This window comes from Barbus barbus (genome assembly GCF_936440315.1).
Source record: "Barbus barbus genome assembly, chromosome: 26".
NCBI lineage: Eukaryota > Metazoa > Chordata > Actinopteri > Cypriniformes > Cyprinidae > Barbus > Barbus barbus.
This window is the reverse complement of record NC_136754.1, coordinates 10,624,215-10,639,607: the sequence shown is the minus strand read 5'-3', so window position 1 is coordinate 10,639,607 and position 15,393 is coordinate 10,624,215. Positions and strand designations below refer to the sequence as shown.

General features: G+C 29.6%; 1 protein-coding gene across 1 annotated transcript; it reads left to right on the top strand.

Annotated features, from left to right (window-relative positions):
- Positions 1-1,810: 1,810 nt before the first annotated feature.
- On the top strand, positions 1,811-13,268 carry LOC306846404 (uncharacterized protein). Its single transcript, XM_079379771.1, has 5 exons — positions 1,811-1,862; positions 11,634-11,807; positions 11,900-11,938; positions 12,165-12,272; positions 12,767-13,268. Exons 1-4 carry the CDS (start codon positions 1,835-1,837, stop codon positions 12,269-12,271), a joined length of 348 nt encoding a protein of 115 aa, XP_079235897.1. The 5' UTR covers positions 1,811-1,834; the 3' UTR covers position 12,272; positions 12,767-13,268.
- Positions 13,269-15,393: the final 2,125 nt, after the last annotated feature.

Below are 15,393 nucleotides of genomic sequence, written 5' to 3'. Positions count from 1 at the left end.
ACAGAAGAAACAGTGTGATTTATGAAAAGTCTGTTTAGAGAAAAATTTAATTATAATCTAGCTTTATATAAATGCTTATATTGAAAGTGCAATGTCATTAATGAATTAGTGTAATCTGTAGAGATGGTAGCCTATAACTCCATACAGTATGTGAAATAGCTGGAAGGCATTAGTTTTTGGCACATGCTCCAAGAGTGTGTGAATGTGAATAAGATTATCTTTGGCAAGGGAACCAAACTTATTGTTCAAACAAGTAAGTAATACATTTCTAACAAAATCAACATTTACAAATACTAACCTCCTAGATGTCTGATCATACTGATGTCAAAAAAGATAAAATCTGTGTTTTAATATAAAATTGAATGGAATCATTCACCAAACTTAAAGTATTTGTGATATTGACAAAGATCAGGAAATCTTTCAATTTCATAAAAATACATTTGCTAACGATAAGTTATTGCTTAGCATTATCTTAATCACTTACGTTATTCTATCTTACAAAATGTTCCAAACTAATCAAACAAGTATTATCTAAGTAATGATGGGACCTTATTGGCCAAACATGTACTGAGGGTAAATGTACCGTACTATACTGATGTGTGAATAGAGCCGACAACAAGATCATATTTGGAACTGGCACCAGTCTCATTGTTACTTCAAGTAAGATATTTTATTTCATCTTAAAAAAAAGTTTAGTATAATAAAAACTCTGATCCTTAAAATATTTCTTGTAAACCTAAAAAAAAATAAAGAGAAAGGTTCATCATACACACACACACAAAAATCCATAATCAATATTTGCCTAAATCAAAATAATATTCAAAGTATTCAATAATTCAACAGTTTATGGTCACTTAAGTATACATATTTGAAAAGTATTCTATAAATTGTACAAATATAAAGGTCATACCAGCCACAGTAAAAATGTTAATATTCCGCATACTATTATAATAGGGTTTAAAGTGCTTTGTGAATTGTTAAAGATGCATACAATTCTTTGAGTGTTACCAGACTGCTACTAGTTTTCGGTGTTTGGTAAATGACTGTGTGACTGATGGATATAAGTTTTTCTTTGGTAAGGGGACCAAAGTCATAGTACAATCAAGTAAGTTAACATTTTACCAAATCTTACAGTTAATTAATTTTATGCAGTTTGACGGAATAAAAAAAAAAATCTATGATGTTAATAACAATAATAGTAATATAATAGTATAATATTCATTATCTGAATTGTTGGATGAAATTATTTGGCTATGAAGTCATATTCCTTTCATTTTCTCTAAATATAAAATAATCCAAATAGTACCAAATAGTCATTGTTTAGCAGAAAACTCTTTTAAAAGTGAAATATCATTGCAAAACAAAAACAAAACCGCCAGTGTAATTACATCTAACATAGGTTGTTAAAGTACTTGCATTTATTTCATAAAATAAAAAATAAGTTAAAACTCACTACAAACAATGCTAGATGGTTTTTGTTATGGACTCAGCACATGTGTGAATAATAATGACAAGATAATCTTTGGGACGGGGACAAAACTCACTGTAGAAACAAGTAAGTTTGCATTGTTAAATAAATCAATATGTTAATTAAATACATAAATGAAACAGTGTGTTTAGAAAAAGAACTAAATTGACATTTGAAACAAGTCAGTTTAAAATGAGTTAAACAACAAAAGCAACAAAAGATTGTTAAAGTACTTACATTTATTTAATTTAATTCAGAAAATATAAACAAACAAACTTAAAACTCACCACACCCAAAACAAGGCTAGATGGTTTTTGTTATTGATCCAACATATGTGTGACTGATGCTCGAAAGATAATCTTTGGGATGGGGACAAAACTCACTGTAGAAACAGGTAAGTTTGCATTTCGAAATCAATAAAGAGCTTTTAAAAGTAAAAAAAAAAGAAAAACACAATATAAAAATTGACAAATGCAAAAGTGCTTGATGTTATACTCAATGTCGTGTAATAACTGCTGTATAGTTTCACATTAATCACAGGATAATATTTTGATTAAATCTTGTTTAATTTGTAAACAATTTGACATCTTTCTAAAACAAATGATTTCCATTACTGAAATGCAATTGAAAACTCAGCATTGTTCATATACTTTAGTGAAAACTGAAGTGTGTGTATTGTTGAACTTTTTAAGGTAGCATTGCTATAGTGTAAGAATTTGAACCTTACACTTAAATCACAATTATTGCAGCTCAATTAGCTTTGCACAATAGCTTTATTTGATCCTCATCTAAACTTCATCTTGCCAATACCCTGACACTTTCATAAGTACTTTATCAATATGTTCATTATAATTATATGCATATATAAAACATTGTCAGTTTGAAATAAGTGAGACGAGACAAAACAAAAAGCAACAAAAGGTTGTTAAAGTACTTGCATTTTTTTACAAACAAATAAACTTAAAATTCACCACACTACAAACAAGGCAAGATGGTTTTTGTTATGGATTCAACGTATGTGTGTCTAATACTCAAAAGATAATCTTTGGGACGGGGACAAAACTCACTGTAGAAACAAGTAAGTTTGCATTTCGAAATCAATAAAAACCTTTAAAGTACAAAAGATGAATAGTGAATATCAAAACTGACAAATGCAGAAGTACTTGATGTTATATTGATGTTTTGTAATCTGTGTTGAACAGTTTACTCATTGCAGTTTTTATCTACATATTTTTATTAAATCTTATTTCATTTGTAAACAATTTGACATCCTTCTAAAAGCAAACCATTTCCATTATTGAAATATAATTAAACCCCTTCTCGCTATCCATCAAAACTATATAAATGTTTAAATGCTTAATTATTTATATGAAGTATGTCACAATTAGACGATGAGGTCAATTAGACAAAGAGGTTTTTGTGATGGAGTCAGCACTTGTGTGAATGCTGGCGACAAGATTATATTTGGGAGTGGGACAAGACTAATAACTCAAACAAGTAAGAGTAAGCTTATATTATCAGTGTCACTGTCAGTGTTAATGTTATACTGAAATATACTGTATGTCAAATGTATTCAAATTAAATCTTGCACTTAAATCACAACTATCAGGACTACATTAGCTTTAGAATAACTTTATTTAAACCTCATCTTGGCATTACCCAGACACTTTCGTAAGCACTTTATCAATATGTTCATTATGATTAAATGCATTTATGAAACAGTAGGATCAGTGTGACATCTACACAATGAAAAGTGTGTTTAGAGATGGAACTAAACTAACATTTGATACAAGTTGGTTTGAAATTAGTACTGATCATAATCTATCTTTATATAAATGCTTATATTGAAATAGCGCAGATGTCATTAGTGAATTAATTAGCTAGATTTAACTCTATAGTTCCATACAGTATGTAATAACTGGAAGGCATTAGTTTTTGGCACATGTGTCCAAGAGTGTGTGAATGTGAAGATTATCTTTGGCAAAGGAACCAAACTTGTTGTTCAGACTAGTAAGTAATGCTTTTCTGAGTCAACATTAATAAATACTAACCTAGAGGTCTGATCATACTGATGTCCAAAAAAGATAAAACTGTGTTGTGATATTGACATGTTTTCACTTATTTAAAATTGAATGAATCATTCATCACACTTAAAGAAAAAAATGTACTTAAATGTATAAAAAAGCATTTGTGATCTTGACAAAGAGTTCACAAAAATACATTTGTTAATGATTAATAGTTTTTATTTAAGTTAATGCTTATCATTATCTTAATCACTTACACCATTCTTACAAAATGTTCCAAACTAATCAAACAAGTAATGAAATATAATGTACTGATGGGACCTTATTGGCCAAACATGTGCTGAGGGTAAATGTACCGTACTATACTGATGTGTGAATGGAGCAGGGGACAAGATCATATTTGGAACTGGCACCAATCTCATTGTTACTTCAAGTAAGATATTTAATCATTAAAAATGTTTAATATAATAAAAGTGTAATCCTTAAACTATTTATTTTAAACCTAAACTAAGATGAAGATAAAGGTTAGTCATACACAAGCACAAAAATCCATAATCAATATTTGCATAAATCAAAGTGGTATTCAAAGTATTCAAAAATTCAACAGTTTAGTGGTTTCACGTGAATATATATATATATATATTTGAAAAGTATACTATACTATAAATTTTAAAAATGTAAAGGTCATAACAGCCACAGTATAATGTGGTATTAAGATGTATACAATTCTTTGAGTGTTACCACCAGACTGCTACTAGTTTTCGGTGTTTGGTAAATGGCTGTGTGAATGATGGATATAAGATTTTCTTTGGTAAGGGGACCAAAGTCATAGTACAATCAAGTAAGTTAACATTTTCCCAAATCTTACAGTTGTTTAATTAATTTTATGCAGTTTGACTGGATAAAAAAAGCTAGTGAAGTTCATCACAATCAATAATGTAGTATACATTATCTGTATTGTTGGATACATTTATTTGGCTATGAAGTCTTATCCATTTCCTTTTTTCCAAATATGAAGTAGTTCATATAGTACCAAATTTACTCATGTTCATTACCTTAAAAAGTGTAATTGTTATCTTTTATTGTTGGATGAAAAGATTTGGACGTGGAGACTTATACCTTTAATGTTTTTCAAATACTATTTATAATAAACCATATTCAAAATTTAATCTTGTACAATCATGCTTAAAATGCACTATGAAAAATCTCATACACCAAACAAGAGGTTGGCTAAAGTTATATTCTGGGTAAATGTACCATGCTGTACTAATGTGTGAATACAGGCTATGACAAGATCTTATTTGGAAAAGGCACCAGACTAACAGTTGATTCAAGTAAGTTTGCTGCTACTTACAGTAAACTAAACCTTTTTAGACAGAAAGGTGCAAAAATTTTAAAAAGTTTGGCATTTCTGATACTTTTATCAAACCAATCAAGTACTTGATATCTAGTTGCGATGCAAAATGGTTTTGAACCTAATTTTGATATACTGTAGATAAAACGTTTGTTTCACCTGAAAAATAAGAACTTTTATATATGACCTTTAAATAACTATAAATTAAAACATCATTGCCAACAACTCCCTCAATGAACTGCTAACTTCAGATAAATGCACTAAATCGATCAACATCTTTATAAATCTATTTTTAATAATAGCTAACTATTTGATACTGAAACAGATCCCAAATAAAGTATTCATAGTCAACGAATGAATAAATAATAGTCCTTAAAGCTGGGCTTCAATGTGAGGAGAGTCTGTGTTTATGTGGTCACATCAACCATTGTGTGACTCAAGGGATAAACAAAATTATCTTTGGGAAAGGCACCCAACTCACTGTGCTTTCAAGTAAGTGTAGATCAAGCTTGTTTTCCTGATTGTATATTATTAAAACAATGTAAAATTTACACGCTTACATTACATTACATGCTTTCATTGGAATTTGATGCCATTGTTAAATGGGTGTTATAGACTTAATATTCCTAGAACATTTAATTAAACAGGAAAAATGTTTTGATTGAACTAAATTGATAAACTGACCAACAGAAATGTGATATTAGTAGTCTAAAATACTGTATAATAGTTGTACACAGTCAATATGGCCCTTTAAAAGATCACTTTAAAATCCATCATTGCAAGATGTCAAGTCTATGTTTACTTATAAGTGACTTTGGCACCACTTCTTTTTTTATGCTAATTGTTATGCTAGTTGTACATTGATATATTCATAGTCAACAAAATGCTTTTTGCGATAGTAAAAATAACCTAAATATTGTTTTCAAATATAAACAAGCAATTATTTAGATTTTAAAGTGACCCTTCATTCCAATGTTGTCAAATGCTTCTCAGTGTTGTTCAGTGCTATCAGGATGTCAATACTTTTTTACACATGGTGAATGACTGTGTGAATGATCAAATTAGAATATCATTTGGCAAAGGAACCAAACTCATTATACAGTCAAGTAAGTTGCAGTATATCCAATATTTAGCTAATAATGTCATGTAGACGTGTTTCTGATGATACTACTAGTGCGCACAACTAATGCGTTCTCATTTTGCTTATGCAAAAACAAACAAACACAACAATAACCAAAACCATGCTGTCAACATAATATCGAATAATTCAACTCAGTAGAACTGTGTTTTTGTTTAATTGTAAACAAAAGAGTAATATTTTAATATTGAATTAATATTTCAGTATTGAACCCTACTGTTCATGGATTCATATTGGCTAGAGTTAGAGTCCTTAGAATAAATGTACTGTGCTTTACTGATGTGTGAATCCTGGGGGCACCAAGATCATATTTGGGACAGGCACCAAACTAACAGTTACTTCAAGTGAGTTTATTGCTTTTTCAAATGACCATAGGGCCATATTCTTTAGGTTTATTGGGAATTAATGACTGGTGTAGCTTTGTTAGTTTAGATATTTAAGATGTTATATTATAGAAAGTAACTTACTTGAAAAGTATAATATTAGACATGACTTGAAATACATAATGTGATATTTTATTCACTTGGCTCTTGAAAAGAGCTGTAATGGTCAGCTATCACAAAATAATAACAGGACAGTATGAACATATTTTTGCCAGCATTCAGCGAGCGATACTTTTAGTATGTATTCTGTAACAAAATATGTTTTTAATACTTGTAATGTGTTGTTAGTTCAAAGATATTTAATACTTTTCACTAAACTTAGACTTAATTTGGTAAGTTTAGTTGATTGATTGCATCATTAATACTGTTTGTAGAAAACAAATTGCTGAGCAAATTTAGTTCTTAGGTTCATGATAATAGTAGTAAAACATTTCTCATTCATGATATCTCGTTAAAATTGTCATGGTTTTAGTTCTTTTGTAGAAGACTGAAAGACGTACAATCCATGTACACGCTGGTAGGATGTTGTTGGTATTTGGTACAGAGTCAATAGCTGTGGGAATAACCAAGTTAAGATTGTCTTTGGCGAGGGAACCAAACTTATAGTACAAGCAAGTATGTTTTATCTTTAAAATGTTAATACTTAGTCACTCATTTATTTTACTTAAAATATTTTATTCAACTGCTGCATTGAAAAACTTAGTATACAGTATAATATGTATAGATGATGATAGGGTTTCTTTCTTTTTCTTAACATTTTTACAGACATCATCATCGTATAATGTTCTATCCTTTATTTGAAATAGAGTATAATGGACAGTTGCCATTCCTAAAAAATATGAGTAGATCAGATAATTGTACTGATGTGCAGGGCTTTGGAAAAGATGCCAATTTGTGAGATTTATTACTATTATAATTTTTTAAAATCAAATCAGACCGTGTAAAAAGAAGATTTTTTGAAGTAAGAAAGAATTGCTTAGACTGTGTGTAAAATGAACAAACATACTTTATCTAGAATGATTATATGTTCAGTCGCAGTTATGTGAATATGGTCAACAGTTGTGTGACTCAAGGTGGATACAAAATTACATTTGGAAAAGGCACTAAACTAACTGTGTTTTTAAGTAAGTTCTCGCTTTTCACAAATATTACATACATTTTAAAATATGCACTTTTTATGATGATCAACAGTACAATAATTATCAGAACTATAAATTAACAGTAATTTGTTCCTAAAAAGATTTGAAGGTATTAATTATTGGGAATTAAGTGTAGTGTTAAAAGAAAAATAATGAAGTTGCGAGTTTATAGAAGCTAAAGGTTTTCTTAAGTTTCAGTAGTTTCAGTGATTTTTGAAAAGCTGTAATAGAACTTTAGGAACAACAACTACTATTTTGTTTTAGAGTCATAACAGTTAAAACTTTTAATTCTAAACCCTAATCTTTGATAAAAATAGATTAACATGTTATTCCTTCTTTAAAGATTTGACACTACATCTTTATTTTAAATGGATTCTGAGAGAATTGCTTGTAATGCCTTTGTTATCAGGGTATTGCTAGTTTTTAGTATGTGGCCAATGGCTGTGTGAATACTGGACGTAAAATTTTCTTTGGCATGGGGACAAAACTTCTTGTACAAATCAGTAAGTTGTATTTTAATATCAATATTGAATTTATTCTGGGATTAAACCCATCATTTCATCAACCAACTGTGACTATCATTGATTATAAGGGGAGAGTTAATTTTTTCAAAATGAAAACAATATGCAAAACATAGATTTATCATGCAAACTATCTTATCATGTAAAAATTCTGTTTAGTGATTTTGGGGTAACTAAACTAAAAAAAAAAAAAAAAAAAAACCTCACAAATATAAAGGCCTTGAGTATGAAGGATAAAGTGCCAAACAAAACCATTGTGTGAATACTGGGTTCAACAGCAAACTCATATTTGTGGCAGGCACCAAAACAATAATAAATTCCAGTAAGTTGTTTCATCTTAATCTTTAGTTGTTCAATATATACAAGATGGCTGCTGACAAAAATGTTGCGACAGAAGTGTCAGTGTATCTAAAGTAGTTTAATTTACATTTATATGCACTTGTTGCTACCTGTCCATATTCTTTTTCCCATGATAAATGCCTTTAATATAGAAGAAAATCATTATAACAATAATTAATCATTGTATTTAAATCTATCATATTTTAATTATTTAAATCCATATATGTTAAATCTAACATGGTCCCTGGTACTCATGGATGTTATTATCCCAATACGAACCACTGTGTGAATACAAATACTGGAAAAATAATATTTGGGAAGGGGACACAACTGTATGTCCAACCAAGTGAGTACAATAAGAAAAGCTTGTAATTTTCATAAAATTTGGTATCAAATTTTAGAAACATGGGTAGTGTCTTTTACTATTACATATTCAGTACCACCAAATTTCAAACAAATTTTAAACAAAACAACTCATTGTCACAGACTTTAATGATTAATAGAATTATTAATAGAATTTGCCAAACTCGTGTCATTTATACCTGTCAGAGGACCTGTCAGTGTCCTTTGTATTTCTGTATTGCGGTTTGTAACTGTGTGACTCAAAATACATACAAGCTAATATTTGGCCAGGGGACTCGGCTCATTGTGTTATCGAGTAAGTTATGATTTCATTTTTCTTAAGTTTACTCTGATATTACAGTTCTGTAATTGATATTATGTATCTTTTCACTATTCCACTGATAGGACAAGTAGTCTTCTGTTTTGCAGAAGAGATTTTCACTCTTTTTATTTAATGTAATATATATCGTTTTTAAATCTATACGATTATTAAATTGACGCTAATATTTGAACTGCATTGTTGAGTGTCTCTAACATCAAAATGAAAACTGAAGCTTTGACCCAAAGTATTTATAACACTGACAGTCACTGTGTAACTGACAACTCAGGCAAAATTTTATTTGCGAAGGGAACTCATTTGTTTGTACAGACAAGTAAGTAAAATCTTAATTGTGTTTAGAAATAATTCATCTGAAAATCAAATAAAAACTATTAAATAAGGAAATCAAGTCATTTAATAAACAGAACTAGGAGTGTCTAACGTAATATAATTATAATAATTCTTTAAAGATTTTAACATCAGATTTTAAACCTAAATAACACAAGGCTTTTATTTTATATAAAAAACATAGAAACAGCTGGGAAATTGCAGTTAACTTCTGTTAGCAAGATGGTACAGTAGTAAGAATCATTAATTCAATAATAGCTGTCAAAAAAGTCCATATCTTATGATGTGCAAGGCTGACTCTTGCTGACAAATACAACTGAATGTACAATTACTTTACTTAAGATTACTTTACAATTACTTAAGTTTTATCTATTCTAATCATTATACCATCCAAATGTTTCTTGTACTGCTATATCAGTCTGTGTGACTTCTAGTGTTACAATTATCTTTGGAGGAGGGACAAAATTAACAGTACAATCAAGTAAGAGAATAATTAATTTTAGTCAAACTCTATTTTGTAATTGGGAAGTTTAAAAAAGAGGTGGATAATGTACACAAAGAGAGATTTGACATTACTCATGAATTCATATTCTACCAAAATTTGTAAGGCCACTCCCAAAAAAAAGATTAAAATAATCTGAAGAAACAAATATACTTGTTAAAAATCAAGCATTTTTTCAATGAACAACAATATTTAATATTTTACCAAGTAACCTTTGGTAGTCACTCTAAAGCATTTTGCTTAAATTCAGTTATTAATTTGAAGAAATGCCTAAACTGAGAAAGTCGGAAAAGTGTTTAAATAAGGCTGTTTAATATATATATATTTTTTTATTCTAAAATAAACAAAATTTGATATTGACATATATTGATTTTGTTAGGAACTATAGTACGGGATATTGAGCATGTGTAATATTGGCCATATATTGGTAGAGTATTATTATATGTGTGCAAATCATTGTGTGACTAACAATGCTAACAAAATCATATTTGGGAAAGGGACACACTTATCTGTGCACCCAAGTAAGTAGCAACAGATAGGTAAGAATCTGTGTTATAATATCGATAGTATATATTTTTTGTAAAATTACACTAATAATTTTTATAATTTAATTTACAGTGCTATATCTAAACGAATGTATAATTTTGCGTGTAGCATAGATTCATAGATATGTATACAGATTTATTGACATGGATTTACCAATATAAACAAGTGCTACGTTTAAATGACATTTATTTGTGTTTAATTTAAACGCATTCTGACATGTCAGCAGATTCTAATAATAAACACTTGGGACTGAGAAACTGGGACTAGTAATTGTGATCGTTACCCATTACAGCAAATGAATCGTATTAACATGTAATCAAAATGCATAAAGCAATTTAATGTTTTAAGTCTAAAATCTTTTTTCAGTGTGATTTAATGTAACTATGTTAAAAGATGTAGAATAAACTATTTTGAACTGTTGATTAAACAAATTTAGACAGATGTAGTTGCAGTAATTAAAAGCTATTTCATTCTCAGTATAATTGCTTAAAGCATCGCAATTTATTCTAAACTAGATCATGAGGAATCTGGAATAACATTGAATACAGAAACTTTTCCATGTTTAAGTTGCTTTATGTTGAACTTGTGAGCACTGTCGCATGAATACAACTAACAGAAAGCTAATAAATATATAGTGTCCATTAGTGAACCAAGAGATTGGAAAAACTAATGAAATCTTATGAAAATATTGCATTGCTATATAACAGTTAATATTTCATATTAAGTAAGTCCCTTGCTCTGGGAAAAAAACTAAACATGGACATGCAGTAGTAAAAGTGTGAATGAGTTTTTGAGATGAGGTATTAGCCTGTGGGCCTAGAAACACTTGAAGTATAGGGTAAGAATTTGTAATATTATTAATATTGTAAATGTACATTGAGTAAAAGGACTGATTTCATTGATTTGAGGCAAATATTCTCAACATTCAAGTTATATTTGAGAATATAAGATTTTTTGCATTTTATTGTGAAATGTCTGTCTGGAAAAAAATGGTTCAAAAGAAATGCATTGAATCATCAGAGTATTATTTGGACTTACATAATCAAAGTTTATTGTCGGTGAATATACTTTCTAATCCATAAAAGCTAATTACATTTTGGCATAATGTTATTAGCAATTTTTTGTCTGCATTAAAGACATGTACTTTTTGAAACTAATGTATTTTGATGAAACTAATGTATTTTGAATTTCTTTCTTTTATATTTTACAGAAGAAAAAAAAGAGCCAAACATTTTCAAAATTGGAGACTCGTGTCTGGCAACTGACTACACAGACCATAAAGCTGTATCATTCGAGGGTAAAAATGATACATCGGTGCGATATACAGGCAAAGATTACTACAGCAGCTTCATCTTTCAAGCTACAGATAACTGCACAGAAAACGGTAGGAATTAACACTTGCAAATAAAAATATTTCCAAATTAATTCCACAAATATTTGGTTGCATTAGATTAATCTTCTTTATTCTACTTTCAGTTGCCTGTGAGAGAGGATCAAGCAGTGATTTCGAAATGGGTAAGTGTTTACTGTATTTTTTTATTTGCAGATTTATAGTCTGCTCTGCAAACATTACCTGTGAATTGTCAGACAATAACTACACTTCCATAGATTTCAGATTGATGAGGCTACTAGCTTTTTGAAAAACATTAAACATTTAAAAAATGGATATAAGTGCTGGATTGTACCACAAAAATCCATGGTAAACCCAAATAGATGTACTAATTACATTTCTATTCTGCAGATGAAAAAGTGAACTACATGTCACTGGGCCTCTATTGGCTGAGAATTCTCTTCCTGAAGACTGTTGTGTTCAACGTCCTGATAACTTTCAAAGCATGGATGAGCTAACGTGAGTGAAATGTTATATCTTGTGACAATGGGTCTCATTCACTAACTGCGTGTTTACACATTTGTGTGTAAAAACATTTTTATGCAGAAATCAAGATTTATTAACAAGTTGCAGGACAACATTTAGAACCAACTGAAACCACACATATAAAAAAAGACTCACAGCAAACTATAGTTTTTACAATCCTTAAACAAAAAAGGTTTGCAAAGTGGCATAAGTTCTAAAAATTGTGAATCACATGTAGTCTAGGTCTATTTAAAAGGTATTTGATGAGTATCATCCTGTTTGTGAATGGCACACTTGGCTTTACATGAAGATTTTGCAGCACATGCTCTCAGAATTTTTTCTACAAACATACAGTAAGTATGCAACTTGTATGCAAATATTAGTGAATGAGACCCAATGTTTCATTAGCACACTTTACAAATTACGTGCTGTTTTCATTTTATTTATTTATTTTTTTGAAGAATTACAATGTATTATTTGTCTTTCAGGTGTCGGGATGAAAATCGTCATCATTTTTAATCAGTTGGATTTATCAGTGGCTTCACCGAAGACAAAAAAATCACATTCGAGAGCCATCTGGGCTGCACTGTTGTTAAATGATGATCAAGGGATTATGAAAGTTATGCTATATTCCTTATTATTTTAAGAATTATTTACTATATATACACATTTGAATGTCATTTGCTTATGCTTTTATAATATTGGCTCAACTATTGTAGTATAGGATACAGTAGAAGTATATAACACCATGTAGTTGTTTCTAATTTAGCTTGTTTCGTTGCTCTGTATTTTAATGATTTCTACATATATTGTCTAAAAATAATGGATTAATTTACATCTGAAAAATTGTCTATATAGCTTTTGTTTTTTGCAACATTTTTTAAATCCACAATTGTTGATTTTTGCTTTTTTTCTGACAATGGCAGGTGTCGTTTTAGTAATGACTATGTATCGTGCAAAAAATATGAAAAATAAACTCTATAAATGACCAACTCTGAGTTTTTTTTTATAAGCACAAAATCCAACCAGATGAAGATCTATAGGTATAACGTTAAGTAACCATTAAATTGGATTAAATGATAATCAAATGTATTACACTGAAATTTCAAGTGCATTATGAAAGACAATAGTTCCATCACAAATCATGTACTTGTGCGCCAATTTATAGTTTTAATTGTGAGATTAGTGCGTTCACACTGAAAAGTGCACTTCAAATACCCAGATGATGCACTTAAATAACTGAAAAAAATTAAGTGTGGAATGTTGGACACTCAGATGTCGTATTTTTAATTACATAGTGGAGAAGGGGCGGGGCTACCAGATTCCGATGTTGAATGACAAAACCTTGGGAAATTCATACACTACATGGTTGAGTACATAGTGCATAAGTACACAGTGTATACTTAAGTGTATAGTACATCATTTGGGATGCAACTAATGATTTCAAATTGAATTTAGAGATTAAACATTATGTTTATTGAAAATGATACTTTGTGTATTTAAATCAATAGATAATATGTTAAAATGTTAAAAAAATGCAATTTTCATGATCTGTTGGGGGATTAGAAGACCAGTCAGTCAACATACAGGCCTTTGCATAGTAACTGCTGGTTACAGCATCATACACCAGCTGCCCTTGACATGAACATAAGCTCCACTTAGAATACCAGAACATTAAAAACTAAAGCTGCCCCTTTTTTCATCTTTCTCAAGATGACCAACTTTGATTATTGTGGTTTTTACAAAACAAATAAACCTCTCAAACATGCAGACTACCATTACGTAGACTTTTATACAGGCCGTTCAAAATAAAATGGCTGCTGAAGAGGAAATAAGGCATAGTTTAGCTTGTAATACAACTGAGGAGGTACATGCAAGCAGAGCTGGGTAGTAACTGATTACATGTAATCTAGATTATGTAAAAATGAAGGACTTGTAATTAGATTAAATTGCATATTAAAATATTCATAATCAGACTACAGTTACTTTTTTATTGATTGCATATTTACATCACACAACAGCAATAAATTATTCATCATTTATTGATTCTCCCTACTTATTCTTTTCCATCTTTTATCTTTTCTAAAATAGCCTACCACTTACATACATTCAGAAAGTCTTCAGTTTTGTAGACATTCACTCAAAGAGCTAGTCACTAGTCAGGTGGCTATAATTATACAGAAAATTGAGAGGCCACAGCATTTGACCAATGGGCTTACAAAAACCATTTCAGTATTACAAAGTGCTTTCTCTACTATTGATAAACACTAATACATTTTTATTTGAATGATCACTTAGTGGTTATTTAATCATGCATTGCAATGTCTTTGGAAGGCTTTTGTCTTTCAAACACATTAAAATGCATAAATTCAAGTTGCAGGTAAACAAATCAAATATTAATTTTTTTAGTAAGTGTTAATTTAACTGTATATTTTTATGATGTAATTAATTATTAGCTTTTATAGAATATATTTTCTTTCCCTTTGTATTTTTATATCAGTATGGTACAAGATTATCCTATATAAATCAATGTGATAAACAAGTTAGATCAAAAGTAATTAAAAAGTAGTCTACAATTTCTGTCATGTAATTTGGAATTAGTAACAGACTACACTTTTGAAGTAATCTACCCAGCTCTGCATGCAAGGAATTACTTTACTTGTGTTGCCCTTTAACATGTCTTTCACTGGACTTGCTATAAAATCACAACCGTATTCAAAGTGAGCAGACAATTCACTACATGTATTTATAATCACAATTGAACATTTTATATGTTGAAACAAAGAGAAAACCTAAATTGTAATATGAATGTCTGAACAATAAATATTTGACATTATCTATTAGGTATAATACAGACAAAGCCACTGAATGTTTTCTCAAACATTTACTGTAACAAATACATCACAACATCTGACATCTTGTCCCCAGTCTTTGTCAGTATTTGGTTGTGACCAGTCACAAAGCATGTTGGGTAATCGGCACCAATACAAAGGCTGCAATACATTACAAATTGGAAAATGTATAGGTATATTAAAAAGAATGATCAGGTGGATGATCATAGTCATATGTATTACAATGAATGAGAATAGATTAAAATGAAAAGCATTATGAAAGG

Coding starts and splice junctions, on each gene's coding strand:
- LOC306846404 (XM_079379771.1), top strand. CDS start 1,835: ATGGGGACAAAACTCACTGTAGAAACAG. Junction 1,863..11,633: donor AAAACTCACTGTAGAAACAG/GTAAGTTTGCAT, acceptor TATATTTTACAG/AAGAAAAAAAAGAGCCAAAC. Junction 11,808..11,899: donor AGATAACTGCACAGAAAACG/GTAGGAATTAAC, acceptor TTCTACTTTCAG/TTGCCTGTGAGAGAGGATCA.